General features: G+C 42.6%; 3 protein-coding genes across 3 annotated transcripts; all 3 read right to left on the bottom strand.

The window, feature by feature from the left end:
* Positions 1-434: 434 nt before the first annotated feature.
* Positions 435-7,909, bottom strand: LOC116287827 (uncharacterized). The gene is made up of 2 exons (XM_089040828.1): positions 6,672-7,909; positions 435-6,355 (listed from the first exon to the last, which is right to left on the bottom strand). Exon 2 carries the CDS (start codon positions 4,494-4,496, stop codon positions 3,273-3,275), a length of 1,224 nt encoding a protein of 407 aa, XP_088896954.1. The 5' UTR covers positions 4,497-6,355; positions 6,672-7,909; the 3' UTR covers positions 435-3,272.
* Positions 7,910-10,536: 2,627 nt separating this feature from the next.
* Positions 10,537-12,393, bottom strand: LOC148905017 (uncharacterized). The gene has a single exon (XM_089024008.1). The coding sequence runs from the start codon at positions 12,391-12,393 to the stop codon at positions 10,537-10,539; it is 1,857 nt and encodes a 618-aa protein (XP_088880134.1).
* Positions 12,394-12,454: 61 nt separating this feature from the next.
* Positions 12,455-19,924, bottom strand: LOC148905016 (uncharacterized). The gene is made up of 6 exons (XM_089024007.1): positions 19,917-19,924; positions 14,350-14,479; positions 14,097-14,151; positions 13,422-13,583; positions 13,008-13,094; positions 12,455-12,882 (listed from the first exon to the last, which is right to left on the bottom strand). Exons 1-6 carry the CDS (start codon positions 19,922-19,924, stop codon positions 12,563-12,565), a joined length of 762 nt encoding a protein of 253 aa, XP_088880133.1. The 3' UTR covers positions 12,455-12,562.
* Between the last annotated feature and the right edge of the window lie 3,200 nt (positions 19,925-23,124).

Genomic DNA, 23,124 nt, shown 5'->3' with positions numbered 1-23,124 from the left:
AGCTCTATAGCTCATACCATAAAACTCAAAACATCTTTGTTAGAAGTATTATATTGCAAAAATGAGCCGTTTATGTCCTTTCCCGGCATTTATTGGTGCAGTTAGCATGGCTACTTTAAATCTCCTTTCAGTAATTATAGAATTACTCGAAGATGAAAAGGATGTCTGCCCTTTATTTCCTGCACATAACCTTTGCATTTCTATAGTCATGTTACTGCAAGTTTTCTCAGCTGTTCAGGGTGTTTCTCTTCAAGCTGCCATTAGACTACTGTTTCCAACCTTACCTGGACAAAGAGATGAATTATGGCCTCGTTTTACTCGAAACCAGTAGTGTATAGGTGTGCAGTTTTGTCACATAATTTGCATAAAAAAGGAAATGACATCACCAGACCGGAAATGAGATAAAACCAGACCAGACAATAAACCAGACAGTGTTAGGTTACATCAATGATTTTATTTCGCAAAAAACTAATACATTGTTTCTAAAATAAACCGGGGTTATAGCCTGGGTACATGACCTTGGGTCTAGTGTCTTTAGGGTAAGGAGGTTTGCCATTGGGGAAGAGAGGTGGTGGTGGAAGAAATTGGAACTTGGGTGGTGGTGCAGGAGGAAATTGAAACTTGGAGTTGGTTGGGGGACCACCAGTCCATTCCAGTTGATCACGTGGACGCTTGGCGGGGGGTTCGTGGAGTTGGTAATGGTACTGTTCAGGAGAAGATTGCTCTTGCTCTTGTTCTTGTTGTTGGTCAGGAATGATTTCATCACACCAGGCAAAATACGAGCAGGAGATGTCAGGGTAGTTAACACAACACCTGAAGAAGGCGCGGTTGTAGTTGTTTTCAGAATGGCTGACGTTTAACTTGGCAAAGAGATTATGTTCCTCACACTTGGGGTGGCACTTGGGACCAATGGTAAAAAGGTAGGGGTGGATGTGTCCGTAGTCTTCTTGTTTGATGTTGAGTTTGCACCCAAGGGAGGCATGGTTGCACACATGTTCCCTTTTGGCTTTGGCGCCTTTTCCTTTGGCGGACTTGAGTTCTTCGAAGATACCCTTGTAGTCAACCGTCACTCCACATTTCCAATAGGCTTCCTTTTTTTGAGAAGTAAAGCTTTTGAAAGGAGCGCCACAAAAACATGGCGGCGGTGTTGCTGTTGGTTCTTGTTGTAGAGTACTCATGATACACAGACGACTTTCTTTACACGATGGATTTTGGGAGCGAAGTGATTTGAGGATTTGAAGGTTCTATGTTTATGATAGTGTCGGTAAGTGTGGGGTGGTGCTTGAGACTCATTTCTACCCAATCGCGATCGCAGTAGTGGATGGAGGCGGAGTCACGAGCACTGGAAATTTGATACCCACGGAAGCAAAGCCTTTCTTGCTTTTGTTTGAACAACCACAATTCATGCCACTCATCGTTGCTGAATTGACTTTCGTTAATCTCACATCGAAAGGTACACCACGTGGGGGTGAGTTGACGACAGACAAAGACAACGGTGTCGGCGTGTTTGCGCGCGTCTTCTAATGTAGTACAGTCACACGTCCCGCCTTTTTTGGTGAAGTAATAATGTGAAGTACGTTCACATTTACAAGTGGGCGCCTTGTAAAATGCTTTGTACTGAAATTCATTACTGTTAATGAGGGCTTCTTCCATAATTAGTGGCGGCAACAGTAGAGGTAAAATTTGGACTTGGGTTTAGTTGTGCTTCGGCTGAAGATTGCCCTGGTTTTGATATCAGCTTGCCAAGCGAGGCAGTTAAATTCAAAACACATTAACCACGTGGGGAAAAGTTCGATGAGGATGGGGAAGCGTCCAGCGAGAATACAGCAAAGGGCGTTAAGGAGTTTGTTACGATGATTGTTTTTTTGTTTTTTGTCGCTAAAGGTTGCGTGGTAATCATCCCCCATTTCTGCATACCATCCGTTGTGAACGCCATTTCTAAAGTAGCCTAGACGGTGAGGTGGTGGCTGTTTTCCAAGAATATAATCGAGACAATCAAGCAGTAAAAGAGTCATCAAGATTTGTTGACGGCGGGTAAAATGGGGTGACGGTTGAAAAGGAAGGTGATCTAATTCGTAATCGTGTAGACGTTGGTAGATAAAGTTCATGATGCGGGTGTTGACTTCTTGTTGTACCATGGCTCCTTGTACCAAGGTTGAACTTGATCAATGTTGAGGCTTCGAAGTAACTTTAAAAATGAATGGCGCAGAAGCCCTTCAGGAAATATAAACTTGTCTTTTCTTTTGAATTCGCTACGTCCCCAGTAGGAGTTGTTGGAGGCTTGCATGGTCATCGTGACGAGATCGCTGTAGTATTCTCTGTCTTCTTTGTTTTGACGATCGTTGACTTTTGCTGTGCTAGTAGGTACTTGTAAACGGTAGGGCTCATGACTTCAGGAGTCACGTGAATACCACAAACGAGGTCCATGCAATCGAGAAAGAAGTGAGCCAATCGAAGACGTTGGTAACGGGAGTGTCGATAGCTTTGATGAGAAAAGTTGATGTGTTGTTTTAGCTCATGCTCGGCGGCACGTTGGTAAAGTCGGGACACGCTTCGAGTGTTCATGATGCAAGAGCGAAAAGAGTAATGGTAAGTTAACCTATGAAAAGACCCCCTAAAGTAATTCCGGCAGTTCGCGCCAGTCCTTTGAGTATCTTCTTACTTAGCATGAGAATCTTAGGCCGGCTAAAAAACTTTATGCTAATTAGGTTAAGATGGACTTATTCCATCTTAAGCTAATTTGCATATGTTATTTTTTTACCTATTTTAACACTATGCCGACATCTCTGTACCACTCTAGTAGGAAACTCTGTTTATTAACGAGCATTTGTTGACAGGCAATGTTCAGACATTATTTGAATGTGGTTCTACGAATTACATTTATTTAAGGCGAACCGTATAGGATTTCCTGAGCTTGATGCCTTTGTAAATAAAGTTTTCGCGAAACAGTTTCCAGAATGTTGCAAAGAAAAGATTAAAGAAACAAGTTAAAATAAAAATGAAAAATGAAGGAGCTCGTTTCAGTTCATAACTTTTATTACGGCAACACCGAATAAAGTTACAGTAAAAGAGCAGGCCAAAAAAAAAAACAACATTAACAACAAAACACAAAGTTTTCAATTTGGTTACCTTATCGTCATACTGTACAGAGCTCTTAGTCTTATTACTGCTATCAAATGATCAATGCGATTGGGCCTGTAAAACGCCGAAATTGTATAATATCTATGACGTATTAATATGGATCTCTACGGCCCAACATATCTGGAACATAGCTATTTTTGCTTCAGTGAGTCAATTGAATACTCAGATTTAAAAGTATCCAAGCTCGGTCTTTCCGAAGGCTTGCTGGAAATAGCTTTGTCGATACTTTCCGAGGCGTAACAACAGCATCTACTGCTGACGAAACGCACCATTTTTGCGAAGGAAAAAATATCGCTACTTGTGGATGGTTTTCCTGTACCGTCACGTACTTCAGGCGCAATGTACGAATCCTTCCATTCTCTGTTGTGAAAGGACTGCTTTCGGGGCTTTGCTTCACTAGCTTTTACGCTTTGTCCAAAATCAATAATAACAGGATTTAGGTTTGGCTCCAAGATAACATTGTTTGCCTTTAAGTCATTGTGAATTACACCACAGTTGTGAACATGATTTAGTGCTATGGCAGTCAGACACAATACGTTACGCCACGATTTTTCGTCAAGCAGCGTTTTGTTTTTGGTTGCACTATAAATTGTTTCGCTAGTGTTATTGTTTTTGTCGCCATGAAACAGTAAAATAAGCCTTACAGGCTTCGTTAATGAACATAATCCAAATAACAGAGGTACACCAGGATGATCATGTAATGACAGAATCATTTTAGCCTCTTTGTATGCCGACTTTTTCAAAGTTGCCAGGCTTTTCATTTCACGGTGGTCATGGTACTCCTTGACAGTTACAGATATGTCACGATACTTAGCTGCGTAGCATTTACCAAAAGTACCACTACCTAAGATCTGCTCATCGTTATCTCGAACTAATAAACTGGAATCTAGCTCTCTGACACTTTGTTCATGATGGGCTTGTTTTTTCCTTTTCTCTGCCAAAGAATTTTCATCTTTTGGTGACTGGGCAGCACGCTTATGTACCATTTTATCGCGGGAAATGCTTTTTTCTGTTTTCGAATTCGATCCAATGGCCGCCTTCAGCAATGATTTCCCCCTTGACTCAGGAACGTGAATAATGTTACTTTGATGCGGTGGGGTAGTTTGTGAAGAGGCATTTTTTATCTTTGCTTCCAGCTCAGCGGGAAGAATGTCCATTTGATTCGATACAGTAGTTTGTGAAGATACAGCTTTGATTGCCACGTGTTTACTGTCTTTGCTCTGTATTTTCAATTGACAGTGCTCAGCGCGTTCTCTGCGGATTCGTTCTTTCTTCCTTCCTTTCCACATTCGCTTTTTATATCGACGAATGGACTTCAGTCGTTGTTTCATATCTGTTATATCTTGTTCATCCATTGAAAGCTATACTGTCCAGCAGATGAGGCAACTATTGCGCAAGCAATTCCGACCGGAGTTAATATTTGCTAAGGTACAAAGGTCTATTTATTCTCGATAAGTAAAACTATAAACAGAACTGTCAACCATGAAGCGCGCATGAGAAAAACAACTAACGTGAATTTGTTTGCAATGTGGATGCCGGGTTAAAAATAACGCTAGTGCAATTAAGAGCTATATAAAAGCTGATAAATTACGATATACAACACCAATAAAGTTTTTTTGTTGACAAAGTATATTTATGAGATACAATTTTTTTGAGAGAATGACTTAAGTTCCCAAGCTAACTTGAATGACTAGTTTAGTGTAAACAAGTAGTTACATGTAATAGCAAAGTTAGGATTAAATAAGACTATTGTTAGCTGTTACGATCCAAGCAGGCATCAAACACTGACCGGAAGTGTACAGAAGTTACAGATATTCAAGTATCCAAGCAACTCTGCTGCCTACAGATCTCGCGTTATTAAAGTATTTTGCCAGATAAGTTCAAAAAATCATTTTAACTTTTATAAGACTATTGTTAGCGATTACGATCCAAGCAGGCATCAAACACTGACCGGAAGTGTACAGAAGTTACAGATATTCAAGTATCCAAGCAACTCTGCTGCCTACAGATCTCGCGTTATTAAAGTATTTTGCCAGATAAGTTCAAAAAATCATTTTAACTTTTATAAGACTATTGTTAGCGATTACGATCCAAGCAGGCATCAAACACTGTCGTGTACAGAAGTTACAGATATACAAGTATCCAAGTAATTCGGCTGCCTACAGATCTCGCATTTAGTGCATTAGCAAATAATTAATTTTTATGGTAATTTTCCGCGAGTCAGCTGCCAGTCAAATTTACTGTGAACGTTAGCGTCATCTAAACTTAACTTCAAACTGTTATGAACTTAAACTTCCTAATTTATATGCAAGATGCCGTCAAATAACTTCATAATCAACTGCTCAGCTTGTGAAAGGAATTTTGCGTCTTTTTCGGCATATTCTAAGCACTGGGAAACTCGCCACGTGGATCGAAACATGCCACGGACAACAATGTTTGTCCTCGAGGAACAAAAATTGAGATTCCCCCGAAAAACAAGGAAGGGAGCCCATACTCGATCGTACAAGACATGGATTTCTTGTGCCCTAGAACGAGTTCGAAACACGCACCCTCACCGTTGCAAAGGTAAAGTTCAAGTTTAAGTTAAACCTATTTGATAAAAAAATGACTGACATGGAGCTTTAAGTAGCTTTAAACTCTGCCATAAACGGCCTTTTGAAGCAATTCTAGCAAAAGTTATTTTTCTTTTTTTTTTCTTTTCTTCTCTGTAGGAAAATGGCACCAACTAGAATTTCACCATGTCCCACACCAGTTCTTTGATCGATTTATAAGCGATCTTGGGAACCCTACTCCAAACACAATCAAGGTTATGCCACACTGGCGAGCACCAATCATGTCGAAGTCAACTGTAATGGAGTCCTATAAACTGTATGAGGAGGACTGCTTCGAACGGATTTTTGGAAATGACCTTGAAAAACACGTGGCTTGGCAAGGAGAAGATTTATGTGAAGGCGCTCAGCTTGAGCCAGAAGATCCGCTCGCCGCCATAGCAGCAGCCAAGCGTAGGGCTAATCACTACCATGGGGGGCAAACTACCCATATAACTTGCCGTTCAAGTATAGTAGTTGGAAAAGGTTTAGGAAGAGCCACCCGCGAACTGGAAGTGAAATGGTACCCATATATTTACGGAAAAGACCTGGACTGTGGCAAGATGTGTCTCCGTTTTTACGTGGCTAAATATCGTTTCAGTCAGACCTGATCTGCTAGAGATGAACTGTAGTCCTGTTAAGGCAATGACAATAGGTAAAGACGTATCTCCTTTTTTTAAATCTAAAATCACGTCACTTACAGTTGACTATCAAACGGTGGTAGGACTTATGAATTGTTTCCTTTTTTGGTTTTAACTTCAATGAATGATGTTATTTGTGCATATACATTTATGAATCCACCTACAGTTAGCTTGCAAGAAAGTCAAGTTACGATTGTTTTGACCTTCGAGATTAGGGCACTTTTTAAATTAGTTATCCGACACTAATAAAATCATTTCATAATAAAATAATCATCTGAAATAATACTAAGAAAAAGGATACATATCCAATATTCATGTACTTGAAGACCACTTGATAATTTGTGTCATAAGGTCCAAGCGAAGATTATTCATTAAAGAGTACTTCCACCTGATGTTGTTGGTTGCAGACACACCCCTCGAAATGAAGTCTCTGGCAGCAAGGATGATGCCAATGCCACAACTCCCTCTGCCAATGTTTCTGCATTTCAGTTGCGATGGCATACCAAACCGATCAAAAGCCAGACAGTTTACCCAAAATCTTGATTGAAGGGCTGCCCAATGAGGGAACGTTTCGTGCATGAGTTCTAGAGCTCTCTTTAGGCAATTCAGTGTGTTTGTAGGAGGATACACTTTTAACCCGTCGTCGAACATCATTTTTCCATTTTCAATGTCAATGACAGCTAGACCCCAATGACTTGGCATATGGACTGGGATAATAATAATATTAATTTCGCTCAGGTTTTTCCTTTCTAATACGCAGTTTCTTATTTTCTCTTTTGTGAATGCTGTATCTTTAGCCTTCATCCAATCATAAAATTCTAAAGGTAAGTAAAGGACATTCGAGTGTCCCTCCTCGTTGAACTTTTGAACGCATATGTCGACCACGAAGTTGTCAATGTGCCTCTCAGCAATGATATCAGCGAAAGAAAGCACATCTATAGACTTCCCTTTAAGTCGCAGGATAATTTCATTAGGGGGCTTGTTCCAAAGAACGTCTTTCAATCTATCCAATTCTCCACTTGGAACATCGTTAAACTGAGCCAACCAGATCGTTTCCTCTGTTACCATGGCAGCAGTACTTGAAACACGCGAAAGGCGTATCAGTGACTCAAGATCGTCTTCACTGAATGTTCCAAAACCGTTTATATGGACTCCAAGGTTTGGTACTAGACTTTTTTCTTTTCGATTGCCAACAAATCTTCGGCTCTCTTTAAAACAGCGACACATGGCTGTTTTTTTAAAGAAAACAGATCTCCTGTCTGTGTAACTGTTTGCACTTTCATCACCACGGCGGTGGTATAGTCAATAGGCGGTAAAAAAGCGTCAATCTCGGCAATTTCCCGCCTCGTTGATGTTGTAGCTAACTTGGTTTTGACCTGGGATGAATGACTTGGTTGTTTTTGGTGATTTGCTTCATGGATCTGATTCTGTTGACATGAGGTTGTAGAGGTAGATTGTACTATGGGTGTCGCGGTGCACTGCTTTGGTTTTACATTAGAATCTGTGGTGCTTTTTGTGGTAGTAGGTGTAGTGGTAGATTATACTATGAGTGTCGCGGTGCACTGCTTTGGTTTTACATTAGAATCTGTGGTGCTTTTTGTGGTAGTAGTTGTATTGGTAGATTATGTTATGTTTAAGGGTTCAACGGTAATCGTGGTGTTATCCAACTTATTTTATTATAACTAAAACGTTTTACATACGTTGCTCCCCGCCATGTGGTCACACACCGCAATCACGTGACCACCACAGGTAGCCCAAACTACATAACACTCCTTCCTTCCTTATGAAAGTCAATGTTCTAAACAATCAACAACTGTTCCAATAATATAAACAAATTAAATCATAATGTCAAATGTTCCTATGACTCTGTGATCAAACGCTGAGGTGGTTTCCTCGCTCGTAGTGGGTAACGTCGACCTGATGAAGGTGGTTTAGGACTTGGTTTCCCTGCTGCATCTCTTGTTGATATCACCTCTGAGGGGGTTTCTTGGAGGGTCTGCCCTTTCGCTTCAGGTTGGACTGGTATAGGTGGGATTGGCAGAGCTCTATCTCTTTGGGGTACTGGCAGCTGTTGTGTTGGTGAGTTTACATACCCCTGTGGTACAGATGGGTTGACATCCCTTTGAGGTACAGGTGACAAAGAGTTTCCCAACGTCTCCGGGAACTCTTCTCTCCTGGGTGGCCACACATTTTCTGTAAATTCTTTAAGTTGGTCAATGTGGCGTTTCCAAATGAACTCTCCCACTTGGACTTGATAGGTTACTGGGCCTAGCTTGGTCAGAACAACGCCTTGACTCCAGGATTCCTTAGTATTAGACCGGTAATCTTGAACTAAAACTGGATCTCCAACACTAAAATGTCTTTTTGGTGTTGTACTGCAAAGCCCTTTTTGTGGCCTTGCAACCTTCTTTGCCATGTCAGGGTGTAGCACATCTAGTCTAGTGCGTATACGCCTACCCATTGGCAGTTCAGCTGGGGTATACCCAGTAGCCGTGTGGGGTGTGGTTCGGTAACTCAAAAGAAAAGAGGCTATCTTCTGATTTAGTGTTCCTGGCTCCTTTCTAACAGTTTTCATTGCTTGTTTAAAGGTTCGAACCGCTCTTTCCGCTTCCCCATTAGAGGCGGGATGGTATGGGGCACTTAAGATGTGTTTGATCTTGTTACATTTCAGAAACTCCTTGAATTCTTGAGCAATAAACTGTGGACCGTTGTCTGAAACTAGTTCTTCAGGTAAACCATGTGTTGCAAACACCATACGCATTGCAGCAATGGTTGCTTCAGCAGTAGTGCTAGACATACGTAGGACCTCTAACCATTTACTTTTAGCATCAATCACAATCAGGAAGGACTCCCCAAGAAATGGACCACAATAATCAATGTGAAGTCGCTGCCAGGGTTTATGGGGCCATATCCAGGGATTATCTGCGGTAGTTGGTGCCCTACTATTTGAGCTTTGACACTGCTCACAACTTCGAACTAGCTGTTCAATGTCTGTTTCTAGGCCTGGCCACCAAACATGTATTCGGGCCAAAGCTTTCATGCGTACAATTCCTGGGTGGTTCAAGTGTAATTCAGCTAACACCCGATCTCTGCATTTTGCTGGTATCACCACCCGTGTCCCGCGCAACAGGCATCCATCTTCTACACTGAGCTCCTCTATCTTGGTGAAATAACTTTTCAGATTGTCTGGCACTTCATGTTTCTCTGGCCATCCATGCAATGTCCAATACAGGACTCGGGATAGTAGAGGGATCCCTAGCTGTTTCTGTGCGTAGGAGGTTGACATCAATTGGTACTCTTTCAATCTGTACTTTGTTGACTGCTCCAGCTTCATCGAATTCGAAATCCAGTTCGGTTGACTCTGTTTCTGGCAGCCTTGACAATGCATCGGCGTTTGCATTCTTCTTGGAGGACCTATACTTGATATCATATTGATAGGCTGACAGTTGTATCGCCCATCGCTGTAATCTTGATGCTGCAATAGCTGGGATTCCCTTTTTTGGACCGAACAATAATGTGAGGGGTTGGTGGTCGGTCACAAGTGTGAACCTACGCCCATACAAGAACTGTTGGAACTTCCTTATGCCAAAGATTATGGCCAAGGCTTCCTTCTCTATCACTGAATAGTTCCTTTCTGCTGATGTTAATGCTCTAGAGGCGTAAGCAATTGGACGTTCCACACCTTCTTGACTGACATGAGAAATCACCGCCCCTAGGCCAAAAGGAGAGGCATCTGCTGCTAATTGTACTTCCAGTGCTGGGTTGTAATGGACTAACACTTTGGATGACGTTAACGTGTCCTTTAAGGCTTGAAAAGCTTGCAGGCATTCCTCACTCCAAACCCAGGGAACATCCTTAGCCAACAGCTGGTTGAGTGGGGCTGACAGCGAGGACATGTTAGGAATAAACTTTCTGTAATAATTAACTAATCCTAAAAAAGATTGCAGTTCAGTTTTGTTCTTAGGTTCTGGCACCCTCTGCACCGCTCGTACCTTTACTGGCGAGGGGTGGATTCCCTCTCTGTCAACTACGAAAGCAAAATACTCGATCTTGGGCTGCATGATACTACACTTGGATGTCTTCAGTTTCACTCCACGTGATTCCATTCTTTTCAGAGCTGCATGCAAATTTTTTGTATGCTGGGGAGTGTTCTCTCCTGTGACTATCTAGTCATCTAGGATCCCTCCAGTGTGACTCAAACCATCTAGTAGCTTATCCATGATCTGTTGAAATAATGCCGGTGCCGCTGCTACGCCAAAAGGAAGCCTTGTGTATCGGTACAGTCCTAAGTGAGTAGTGATTGTCACATAGGGCTGTGATTCTTCATGTAAAAGAACCTGCTGATAGGCATTACTGAGGTCTAGCTTTGTGAAAAGCTCACCCCCATTCAACTTAGTAAACAGTTCTTCAGGGGTAGGCATTGGGTATTCAGGTACATCCAGGTATGGGTTTAATGTTACCTTAAAGTCTCCACAAATTCTGACTGAACCATCAGGTTTCAATACTGGTACTATTGGTGTAGCCCAGTCAGAACTTTCAACTTTCTTCAGAACTCCCTCTTTTTCTAACCGACTTAGCTCTTCAGCCACCTTATCCTTGAGAGCATAGGGTACGGGGCGTGGCTTGAAATATTGAGGTGTTGCCTTTTCTTTCAATTGGAGTTTGGCAGTAACTCCTTTGATGGTGCCCAGTTTCCCATCAAACAAGGTTGGGTACTGTTTCTTTAAATCAGCTAATGTAGGCTTTGGACAATTGACTCGATAGATATTACTTATCTCTTCCCAGTTTAATCTCACTTTTGCCAGCCAGTCTCTCCCCATTAATGCTGTTCCCTTACCTCTAGTAATGATTACTGGCAAATCAGCTTCTTGACCAGAATACTTGACATGAACTAGGGTCTCCCCTACTACTGGTATGATATGACCTGAGTAGCTTTTTAAAATAACAGCTGATCTCTGTAGTGGTTTTGCTCCGAACTGATCTTTCCACATCTTCTCTGGTATTACAGTGGCTGCAGCTCCCGTGTCTAATTCTAGCTCGCAGGGAGTGTCATTGATAGTAATTGGGACCATAATTGCATCAGGTTTTCTGGTTTTATCTAGACTGAGGTTCCACATGGGCCGTTCATCGGGATTATATTGGTCACTATCACCACTTTCAGACTCACTAGACTCACTACTTTGTTCTTGGTGGCCAACCAACTTGATCCTAGAATTTTTTTTCTTCTTCTTTTTCAACTCCACTGGCTTCCTCAGATCTTGTGTTTTGACTCTTGTTCCCTTCTTGCCTTTTTCAGGGCATTTTGGCTTAATGTGCCCCTTTCTTTTGCAGGCATGACATTCTGCATCTTTGAAAACGCATTTCTCTGGGGAATGGTTACTTCTTCCACATCTAAAACACTCTTCCCTTTGGATATAATTTACTGGGGATGATTCAGTGCGAAATTCATTCATTTCTTTATTTGCCAATTCCATTCCCACAGCAATTTCTATGGCTTTCTTGAGAGGTAACTCTTCTTCGCCCAGCAATTTCCTTTTGATGGACCTGTCTCTCAGACCACAAACTAACTTGTCTCGCAGGGCTTCGTCACGAAACGCTCCAAAAGCACAAGTTTCTGCTAGTTTCTGAATCTTAGCTAGAAAATCTCTTACAGACTGGCCTTCCTCTTGCTCATACTTGTGAAACTTATACCTCTCAGCAGTGACAATGGGTTTGGGCGTCAAGTGTCTCGCCATGATTTCCACTATTTCTTTATAGGACTTCTCGGTTGGCTTGGTTGGGGCTGTTAAATTCTTTAACAACGAATACATCTTACCTCCCATTAAGGTAACTAAACTTGCGACTTTTTTGCCCTCTGGGACATTATTGACTATGAAAAACATTTCCAACCGCTCCACATACGTCAACCAATCTTCGTTGTCGGGATTGAACTCGTTCATTCTTCCAAAACAACTCGCCATTGCTGGGCCAAGACTGCTTATTCCAGGTTGATTATCGGCACTTGCCGTCGCTTTATCGTTCATTTCTACCAATCGATTACTCCGCTCCTCGTCGCCAATGTTATGTTTAAGGGTTCAACGGTAATCGTGGTGTTATCCAACTTATTTTATTATAACTAAAACGTTTTACATACGTTGCTCCCCGCCATGTGGTCACACACCGCAATCACGTGACCACCACAGGTAGCCCAAACTACATAACAGATTGTACTATGGGTGTCGCGGTGCACTGCTTTGGTTTTACATTAGAATCTGTGGTGCTTTTTGTGGTAGTAGTTGAGGGGACGAACATGTTCTCCCAATCTCCATGGTCATACTTTTGCAGACTATCAACAATGTTTGAAGAAACATGGGTTCCAGTCTTACTGTCGTACTGATATTCTAAAAAGTCACCACCAAACATTTTGTCAAATAGCCCATCTATCATTTTGACCCAAGGCCAGTCTTCTGGAGACAATTTTGGTGCGTTTTTGGTTGTACAACCACATCCCCTGAATTTGAAGCACTTCTTATCTAGAAAAGAGAATTGAAAAAATGTGTATGCAATACCTTACTTTACTTTGACTTGGCAACCCCTTTGAATGATCTAAGGCTGCCATGAAATCTGCTTTTAATTACATTTTATAAATGCCACTTACCAGTGTCAATGCATTCTTTTGCATTTCTGAATGAATATCGAAGAGAGAGCAGTTCATTGGCATACCAATGAGTAAGAATTTGTGGCACTGAAAGAAAATTTAAAAAAACATTATGGATTATTCCACATATTTGCTTGATATTGGTATCCAGAAAAATTGCTATTTAGTGACAAAAAACACAAATTTGCATTTTCTAACAATGACAATGTTCTAGATTCGTACTTTACAATTTTACAATTATTATTGAACATAATTGCAGACTTTTTTTGATGTGATGACCTTTGAAGTTGATAGCAAAAGGGCACTTTGATTTAATAACTGCTGTTATTTCTTAAAGAGAAAAAGAGTAAAAAAAGGAAATGAAAATAGAAGTGTAGATAAGAAAAAAAAAGAATGAAATGTTGTTGCACATACGTGAATGGCCAGATCCTGTTTTATCGTGGTTGGATGCCTTGGAAAACAACTGCTTGTGTAGTATGTGTGAAGCCTCAAACCCCTGGCCAGAATACTTGTATAGAGAACCAAACTCTCGCAGTAGTAAGGCACTATGGTCAATTGTTAAGTGTCCATAATCACCTGATATTGATACAGAAAATACAATTTATTACTTGAATGAAGTAGATTATAATTTAAAATGAGTTGAAACTTGAAAATCTATCTGCACAACTCCCAATGATCATGTAAAAACAACATTTCTTCACATTCAAATGAGACAAAAAGAAATTGTCGAGTATTTATCATTTAAGTTGTGAGTGAGTAAATGATCATTTACTCAATGCTATTGTTCTTTTAGCTATATCAAAATTTTTCTTTCATAATGAGCAATGCCATTTAACTTTCTAACTATCTTCATCATAATCCTTTCCCACTTTTCATTGATTTTCATGCACATGGGCCTTTAATACACTACATACATAGATTGAAGTCACTAAGCCCGTGAAATAGATATTAGACTAATACAGTTTACCAGACTCTAATTCCATTGTTTTCTTGTGTATCTATTTGACTATTACACCTTAACAAGCAATTGCTATTTCACAGGTTTTGTGTTTTCACTCTCTTTAATGTTAACTTTTAGGTATACATTACCTGTCCCAAGGTGAACTCCAAACAAATGTCTGAGGTGATGTCCCCATTCTCTACACTGATAACAAAAAGGAAAAACTTGTGGGGTTGTGTTTACATCAAAATACAAATACAAGTTTAAAAATAACTCAGCAACAACCCCACCAAAATTCCAACTAAAAGACATATCCTTAAAAGGGATAACAAATCCAAAAAATACTGGTGCATGGTGGCAGCAAAAGTAGCCAAATAACACCATTGTGCAAAACGATTTTACCTTTATTTCATAAATGTCAATGTTTTGCAGATCATTTTCATCATCAACATCATACACTGTTCTTCTCAATGTAAGAGCAATTTCCCTCCAATCAGTGAAAATCTTGAAAACAAAAATATTGATATTAATGCTAAAAATAAATTAATAAAAAATATATTATATACATTATAGTAGTATAGGGAATGGGGGTTCCAGCGCAATCTCAACACGGGGTAAGACCCGCGTCAAAAATCCACCTACGGAAACAACCCACTCCAAGTGTGGTTGGGGGCAACAGCGCAAATATGTTAATCTATATATGGAGTGCGAAGATTGTAAAGAGTTTGTTTATGATTTCTGTGTAAAGTGCTTGAAACCCAAGTTTGTACCTACTAAACCAAATAAGTATATTTGTTGTGACAAGAAAATGCAAATAGAAGACGACACGTCAGCACAGTGTTACGAATGTGGTAAGAATATTCGTAATGCCGTACCAAATGCTACCAAAGAGCAATATTACGCCAATGGAGGTCGTAAGAAGACCCCATACAAAAGAATAAAATGCTTCCGAGACTGGATGAGTCATATCCAAGGTTTACATCCGATATATTTAAGCGACGAAGTAAGGAAGAAAATCATAGACCATTTAGAAGAGCCAACCCCACAAAGTCTACGGAAAACGTTGAAAAAATTAAAGCTAGGGAAATATTACAAAGCTATTCCCTATCTTTTGTCTGAAATTACCGGTAAGTCTATTCCCGAGGTTTCTGATATGACAAAAGCCGAGTGGATGTTTTGTCGGCTGAATAAGGATATTCCTTATTATCCTGATGTAATTTACGAAATATTTTACAAAATAGACCCCAACCACCCCCTGTTAGGATGGATTCCGAGAAAATAAAAATGCAAAACTGGCGTTTATTTTGCCAGAAACCCCACTGGGGAATGCATCGCGCAGAACACCAAGCTATCCCCAGTGGGGTTTTTTTGCATTTTGGGCTTACGGGGCTTATTTCATCCCGCGCCAGAGGCCCTCTAGTACGTACACATATATCTTTCTTACGACCCACCAGAGGGTGAACTCCGGACAGCGTCCCGAGACACCCCCTGACTTTTCCAACTTTTCCTCACGAAACCCCCCATCGCGGGGTTGAATCGCACTTTCTACCCCTCCCCCCACGGTTGCTGTGAGTGTGGGGAGGCTTTTTTTTTTTCACTCACAGCAACCGGTCCAAATGCGTCTACAGCGAGGCTCGAACTCGGGACTTTAGGCCTCCCCAGCTCCAAAGTCCCACGATCACGAGCGAACGCCAGACACATCTGGACGCTTATGTATGTGAAAATTATTATATTTAATCTGCATAATTTCTAGACTGACGTTCGATATGTAAATAGAATCCCGTCACGCTCTTTTCGAAGCAGATGTTTACTGAGCAAGCTTTCTTTGAAGCTCTTCTTTCGCTTCTTGATAGATCTTTTTGCGAGATTCCTCGGAAAGATCTCTTACGACTGTTTTTTTATTCCTTATGTCAGTCTTTAATTTCTCGTACTTTTCCTCTTCGGCTAAGATAAGCGAGAATTCTACGTCGTCTATCTTTCTGTCACGCAAAGCCTTTGAGACAAGGTCAGTGATCGTATTTACTTTAGCCCTTGACAGAGCTATTGTCGTGTCGTGTTTTGATATTTTGCTTGACAACTGTTTCATAATGCCCGTAGCAACAGCCGAAATAATACCACAGGCTGCCCCAACGCTGGCCAAAGGAACTCCAACGATTATTCCCGGCCCAGTAAGCGAAGTAGCAACGCCGGAGCCCGTTAACACAACAGATATGGATCCTGAAGTTATCGCAATCTTATGTAGCGTGCTACGGGCTCTGACGTATTTCTTCCTAACTTTTTCGTAGTGTTTTGCCTGCCCTTCCAAGTAAGCCAGGATTAAATTTGCTTTGTTGAGCCTAAAGTTTTCAGCGTTTAATTCGTTAGGTTCCTTAGGAAGTTCAGGATAAAGTGGAGGCGCTGATGGTATAACATCCATTATATATACTAATGTACGACGCTTTTGGGAATGATATTGAGGAGCAGCCACATCACGACAACCGGGATTACTGGAATTGGAGAGCATTTAGGAAGATGTTTCCACATGCAGACCCCAGTAAGTTCGAAAGAAGACCCGATGGTATTTACTATAACGGCTCTAGGATGTACAGCAACGAGGATTTGAAGCCTACGCTGGTTAATCAAATAGACGATCAACTGAAGCATTCGCCAATGCATAAGCCAACGCCAGCGCCAACGCATGTTGAACCCAGTTGGTCAAAGGAATTATTGCTTGGTACCAGTACTTATCCGATACCCGCAGTTTCATTTGATAAACACCCAAGCTTGGACCTAACGCTGAACATGCGGATTTCTAACGATCATTCCTTTCTGTTAAAGGTGCGAGATATCTTCAAAAACGTGCCCATTGTTCATACCACCGCTAAGGAATCTCATGAATGGTTAAGCGGTCCTAACATGCGTTATTGGCCGCAGCAACTAAACTTTGCAGTTTGGTGTGCCACTAGCGGCTGTGGTGTAAGCGCAAGCTTGATGAAGAATTCAATATTTATGTTTCATTTTCACTTCACGGTTAGAAGAATACTGCATGAAATGGGTGTTATTGCGCTGCCGGGAGATGCCACGTTTTATCCAAGAGATAATAAATACAGCGTGCCGGCTTATGACAGACTTTGTAAGGAGTTTGACGTTGTAGGGAAGGATTTCCGATGCACTGCCGGCGCTAACAATGGTCTGGGGCATATTTGGGCTTATTGGGGGATTGGTGGACACGAGCTAAGTGATAAGGAAGTTCATGCGTTGAATCTACGATGGAACACTGGGTATCACAAAGAAACTCACGACAGTAGCACCTTCTTTGAACCAAACGCTAAGACCACTAAGGAAGTCAGAGACGGACCTCTGTTCAAAGACGAGGGCGGTAAGTATGCAGGGGCTAATCCACTGATTATCAAAATTACCAACGACGAGCAAACAAAGCAATATCTTAATTTCATACCCCCAGAAGGTAAAGGACTAACCAAAGCCGGCCTTGCCCGTTTAAACCGCAGCATAGAAGCTTACGTGTATTCTATCCTTGGAGCTCAGGTAAACACCCGATCAAGTATAATCGGGAATACCGGCGCCGCAGAAGAGACGCGAGCCGAAGCCTTGATCTTATTTGAAAGTTCAATCTTGGAGGGCGACATTAGCAAGGGCGTACAGCGTTACCAACTAGCTATACAAAATTCTAAGGCGAGGTTGGACTATGCAGTAGCCCCGGGTTGTTGGTTAATGCCTAGTAATTTATCTATAAATACTGGTTCTGTAGTAGGATACAACAACAAACTTCAACGAGCTACTAAGGATATGAAGTTTGGGGTGAACGACGTGAACTCTGACACTCTTAGGAACATTCCTCACTTCGTAGAGAAGTCAAAAAAGTCGCATGAAACGAAGCTACCCGTAGTTAAGAAACCATCAAAGAAGGTCCTACCTGCGATACCTGAGGAATATGACCATAACTTATTAAAAGCCGGTCTAGCAGCTGCAAGCATTGGTCTGAGCTATTATATATGGCGATGAACAACCCCTACGTAACTGGAGTAGATTGCGTTTATACGACTTACACAGGCGAGAAAAAATACACCCAGGCGTCTTGGGTTGATGTCACGGGCATGTCCGTGAATTTGAATTACTCAGGAAAGAAATTGATCCTTTGCAGTATTTGCATTGGTACGAGTAGTCATGCCAACGTGGGCTTTAGGTTCCTGGATGAGAATGGCGTACTGCAGCCTATGCGCGCGAAGACGAACAACAGAGAGCCTGCGCATTTCTCCGTAGAGCCAAACCCCGGCAGCGCCGAGAATCTTTCCGTTTGGACTTTCCACATGGTCGCCGATTGCCATGGGAAGGTAAAGCTGCAGATGCGTGTAGATGACACCGGGAGTGTTTGCATAAACAGCATAGAAAATCAAAGAGATACGGCTTATAACCATGCAACCATTAGCACTCTTACCGTGCTTAGTCTCTAGAAGCAAACTATGTTTGCTGCCCCTTCTAACGAAGGGGACTTGTTCCCTGTAATATATGAATCCGCACGCAAAGGAAGATTGGTTTCTTTATTATTTGGAGGAGAAGGACTACGTAAACGACGAATGGCATGACACCGGATTGTGGGTGGAGGTTGGGGGATTAGGATTGATCATGTGCACTATTAGCATTACTGCGGGGTGGTCATGCAATGCCGGGTTTAGGCTTGTTGATGAGGCTAACCATCCGTTGTTGCCTTACAGGACAAAAAATAATGCTAGGCATTCAACCCATTTTTCATATGAACCATATCCGAGAAGCCCAGAAGATATAACTCCAGTGTCTTTTCACATGATAGCTAGCTGCCAATATGCGAAGCTGCAAATTCGTCCCAGTGATGGAGGTGCGACCGCAGTAAAACGAGGTATCGTGCTAATAAATGCTGCCGGTACATCTCAACCTACCGATGATGCCACTTGGAATCATAAGACCATTAGCACTATGACCGCCATACCGCTAGTTCCGTATTATCAAGGCGGTGCGAATACTATCTTTACTTATCCCCAGTCGAGGACGCCTCGGACACCCGACGACGATAAGCCACCAGTAATACACAAGGATAAGATTAAGCCTTCATCTTCTTCAGGAGTACCACTCCAATAGCGACAACCAAGATCCAAATGTTATTCCCCACAAACTTTAGCAGTTCTCCGCCAGCCCTAAGTGCCAAGGAAACAACCGAACCCAGCAGCCCAGGCAAGCCGGCTGCCATCTTTTTTCCCAAGTCCGTTAGTCCATTGCCTAATTTCTTTACGCCCGCGCCTGTAGCCTTAAGCGCGGATAGGATAACTCCTACTACGCTCGAAATAGCGACCGCGAATGCCAGCGGAACGCCATACTTCAAAAGGGCTCTTTTTACCTTTTCCTTGGTGGTAAGCCCCAGCTCCTTTTCCAGGTTTTCCTTTTGCGCCTGTAATTCCGCAAGGTGTACCTGAAGGGTTTCTGATTCCCTTTGAGCTGCCTCCCTTTCCTCTTCGGGACGAGTCTGGTCGTTGATTATTTCCTGCTGCCGCTCTATTTGCCCCTCCAGGTCTTCGATGGCCTGATCTCTTTGCCGGATTTGCTCCTCTTTAGTGTTGATTTCGGCAACCAACTGCCGCCGTTCCTCCAAAGAGCCGGATATGGTGATATGCAAGTTTTTAGCTTCCTCTTTTGTCAGGTCTAAACTCCTGTAAGGTGAGGTCGAAAGCCCTTTGGGTTTGGTCTCTATCGCGTAGGGCATTGTCTCTTTGTCCTCTAATTTCTATTATTCTTTGGGTTTTGTCATCAACTTCTCTCTTTTGAGCATCGAGAAGTAGTCGGTTTTGCCTCATGTAATCTGCTTCCCTTTCTTCCAACGTTTCTTGTAGTTCCTCGACGCGTTTTTCTAACGCAACCTTTTCATTCAAGGCTGCCAACCTTTCTAACGCGCTTCGGGTAGCTAGTTGAAAGCCTTTTAATCTTGCCACGTCACCCCTAACTTCACCATTGTCGTCGAAGAGGATTTGTGGTTTGGTCCAGCGGTTTTTGTCGGGATATCTCATGTCTTGGACGCTTATGAGGACTTTGTTTCCGCGTTCTGTGAGCCTTACGTCGTCGGCCTCGAAGTGGGAATAGCGCATTCGTAGCTCTTGCGTTGCCCACTCTACGGTTTCCCGCGCGGTTGCTCCCTGCTCACCCATGTTTCGAAGTTCTATGTACTCGGGGGCGGACTTACCCGGGTTCTTTTCGTGCCACATGCGATTCAAGGCTGCCTTGAAGCTTTTCCACCTACTGCCGTACGTGTTTTCTAGGGCCATGTCGTAGATTAGGGGGTCGGTTTCCGCGCCTTTAGTCCATGCGTCGTATTCTTCGTCGTTAATGTCGACTTGACCTTCTTCGGTAAGGGGATCAAAATCACCTTCTACTTCCATTATATATGATAAGCTCAAAGTTAAATCCCAACGTATTACCTAAGCAGGTTGGCGGACTGAAAGCAGAACGCACCTTTCACCGGGTTACATTCACGCCTTCTAGCGCTAAGCCAGGTGAGACGCTGTATGTAGGCGTGCCCCGCCTAACGGATAACCTAGTATTGGTTCCTGGTACCCTGGCGCTAAGGTTTAACCTAGCAATACAGCCAGATACCGCAGACGCGCGTTACGTCGTCAATAATGCAGGTAGAAACCTTGTTTCCAAAATACGCGTAAAGTTCGCCGGGGAATCCTTGCTGGACTTAAACAGGTATGATTTGTATACCACGTACAAAGACTTATGGTTGACTGCATTTGACCGCGCGCAAAGGATAGAGCAGGGAATAGCAAGCGCAGCCATACGCAAAGTAAGAAGCGCAACCTCTGGCGCCTCAGGAGAAGACGAAATAAAGACTGCTTATGGTACTAAATATGTCGTTCCATTAGATTTCGAAATTATCACGAACCACGGTGCATACTACCCAAGGCAGCTAAGCGAACTGCAGTTCGAAGTGACCCTAGCAGATACTACGAACGTCCTGCAAGGAAAAGATGTAAGTTCATCAGCTGTGGATCCTTATTTCATCAAGAACTTGGAGCTGCAGTACGAGACGGTACACAGCGAAGAGCTGGCTCGTAGCGCTGGCATGGAATACAGCGCTGGGAAGGCTTTCCTTTACGATCACGTCGTGATGTACAAGACCTTTAGCTTCACGAACAACGTCGAAGAGGTCATCAACCAAAGCATTAACCTACCCAGACGCAGCCTTACAGGGATAATGTTGCTGTTCGCAAAGACATACACGGCAGGATTGCGTGACTCTGAGGCATTCTTTAATCCTAACATCACTAACGTAGGCGTTAGCATTAACGGAGTACCTAATAAGGTTTACTCACAAGGGATAAAGCCTGAGGACATGTACCGGGAAGTCGCGCGTAAGTTTGGCGATCAAATTAGTCCAAAGGAATTCTTTAAGGATAAGTACGCGCTGTGGATCGACATGCGCACGACAAACGACGAAGACCTACATGGTCAGGGATTGCGGCTGGTAAATACCCAGGACGGTATTACGTTGGAGATCAAGCGCACCAAACATGCCAGCGACACTACTAAGATCAACGCGTATATCTTCGTAGTCTCAGACGCGCAACTGAGCGTAGAAATGAATCAGCTAAAGAGCGTTGCATATTGATGCGCTGCGCTCCCTCATCCAAAAAAAAAAAAAAGAATGAAATATCCCTTACGTATATAATGCTTCGCGTATTTGAAAACAATGAAACTAAACTGCAATGCATAGTGCAAGGCGATAAACTTTATTTCAAAGCAAAGGAAGTGGCGGCTGCGTTGGGTTACGAGCGTCCAAAAGATGCAATTAAGGCGCATGTTTGCGATAAATACAAGGTAAAGCTTAGCGAACTTAGAGTGGAGGTGAATCGCCTCCCCTCTCATTCACAGCCTAATTCCCTGTACGTAACTGAATCTGGGTTGTATCAGTTGATATTTAGCTCTAAGATGCCAACGGCAGAGACATTCCAGGATTGGGTCTTAGAGGAAGTTCTCCCTACCCTCAGGAAAACAGGTAAATATGCAATGGACAAACGCTTTGACAGTCCTAACAAGTTGGTATTCAAAATAGAAAATGAATTTGACCTGCATAAGAAGGTCGTAAACTACATACGTCGATTCCACCCTATCCTACTGCTCGCACCAGGTCTTGGAGAACTACAGGACTCAGCTAGCAAAAGGATAGTATGTTGGCAGAAAGGGTATCAGGCGGGGCAACCCGACATCTTAGTCCTTAATGCACATAAAAAACATAATGGGTTATGCCTGGAGTTGAAGACGCCTAAGGGTAACGGCGTATTATCACCTAAACAAGAGGCGTTACTCGCACAATACGAGGCAAATGGTTACCTAACCATGGTGTGCAACGATTACGACCTTATATGCAGGGAGATCGACTATTACGCAGAAGGTATTCGTGTACCTTGTCCTTGGTGTGTTAAGGCTTTTAAGACGCAGGAGGCGTTAAGGACTCACCAAAGAATATTTCATAGGTATAATGATCATTGAACAGACACACTGGCGTAATCTGACCGTTGGTCAAACTTACAAAATAAAAAATTATGTCATGTTTGAAGATATCAACCGATTGAGGTTAATCTTGATGCATGACAATGAAGAGTGCACTTTATGGGCACCTGACTGCGTGCGGTATGTCCTTCAAGGTGAGGAATACACACACGTAAGAAGTTATGGTAAAGTGAATGGTCGATGGAAGTTTGACATCGAACGCCGCACCGACGCTAATCCATTATGTGATTAGTCATCCTCATGGGCGGTTAAGTATTGGTCTGCTATGTCGGACCTCATTTTTTCTGTCATGTAATTAGTATGGTAAATTAAGGCTCCTCCTGCGAACGCTCCGATGTAAGGTAACATCATATATTATTCATTTTTCCATGCTTTTCTTACAGCAAGGTAATGGTCTAAGGGCTTGGGTCCGTCGTACAGGCAACACCAAATATGTTGACCGCTACGTATACAGCCACATCGGTTGCAAATGCCGTCCCAGTGTTCCCTGTATTCCCATCTCACGCCCTCAACGTCGTCAAAGCATACGAAGGTCTGGTCTATTTCCTTCTTACGTCGCGTGAGCACCCGGGAGGTTTCGTGGGGACAACAACGTTCGGCTAAGTCTCCGTGGGTTTCACAGACGACATCTTCGAGGTGGTA

This window comes from Actinia tenebrosa, unplaced genomic scaffold (genome assembly GCF_029948245.1).
Source record: "Actinia tenebrosa isolate PJP-AT-01 unplaced genomic scaffold, QUT_ActTen_1.0 PGA_scaffold8__29_contigs__length_14323225, whole genome shotgun sequence".
NCBI classification, from domain to species: Eukaryota; Metazoa; Cnidaria; class Anthozoa; order Actiniaria; family Actiniidae; genus Actinia; species Actinia tenebrosa.
This window is presented reverse-complemented; position numbering and strand designations above follow the sequence as displayed.

Coding starts and splice junctions, on each gene's coding strand:
- LOC116287827 (XM_089040828.1), bottom strand. CDS start 4,496: ATGGATGAACAAGATATAACAGATATGAAACAACGACTGAAGTCCATT.
- LOC148905017 (XM_089024008.1), bottom strand. CDS start 12,393: ATGAACGATAAAGCGACGGCAAGTGCCGATAATCAACCTGGAATAAGC.
- LOC148905016 (XM_089024007.1), bottom strand. Junction 13,584..14,096: donor TGGAGTTCACCTTGGGACAG/GTAATGTATACC, acceptor TATCAATATCAG/GTGATTATGGACACTTAACA. Junction 13,095..13,421: donor AACAGGATCTGGCCATTCAC/GTATGTGCAACA, acceptor ATTTTCTTTCAG/TGCCACAAATTCTTACTCAT.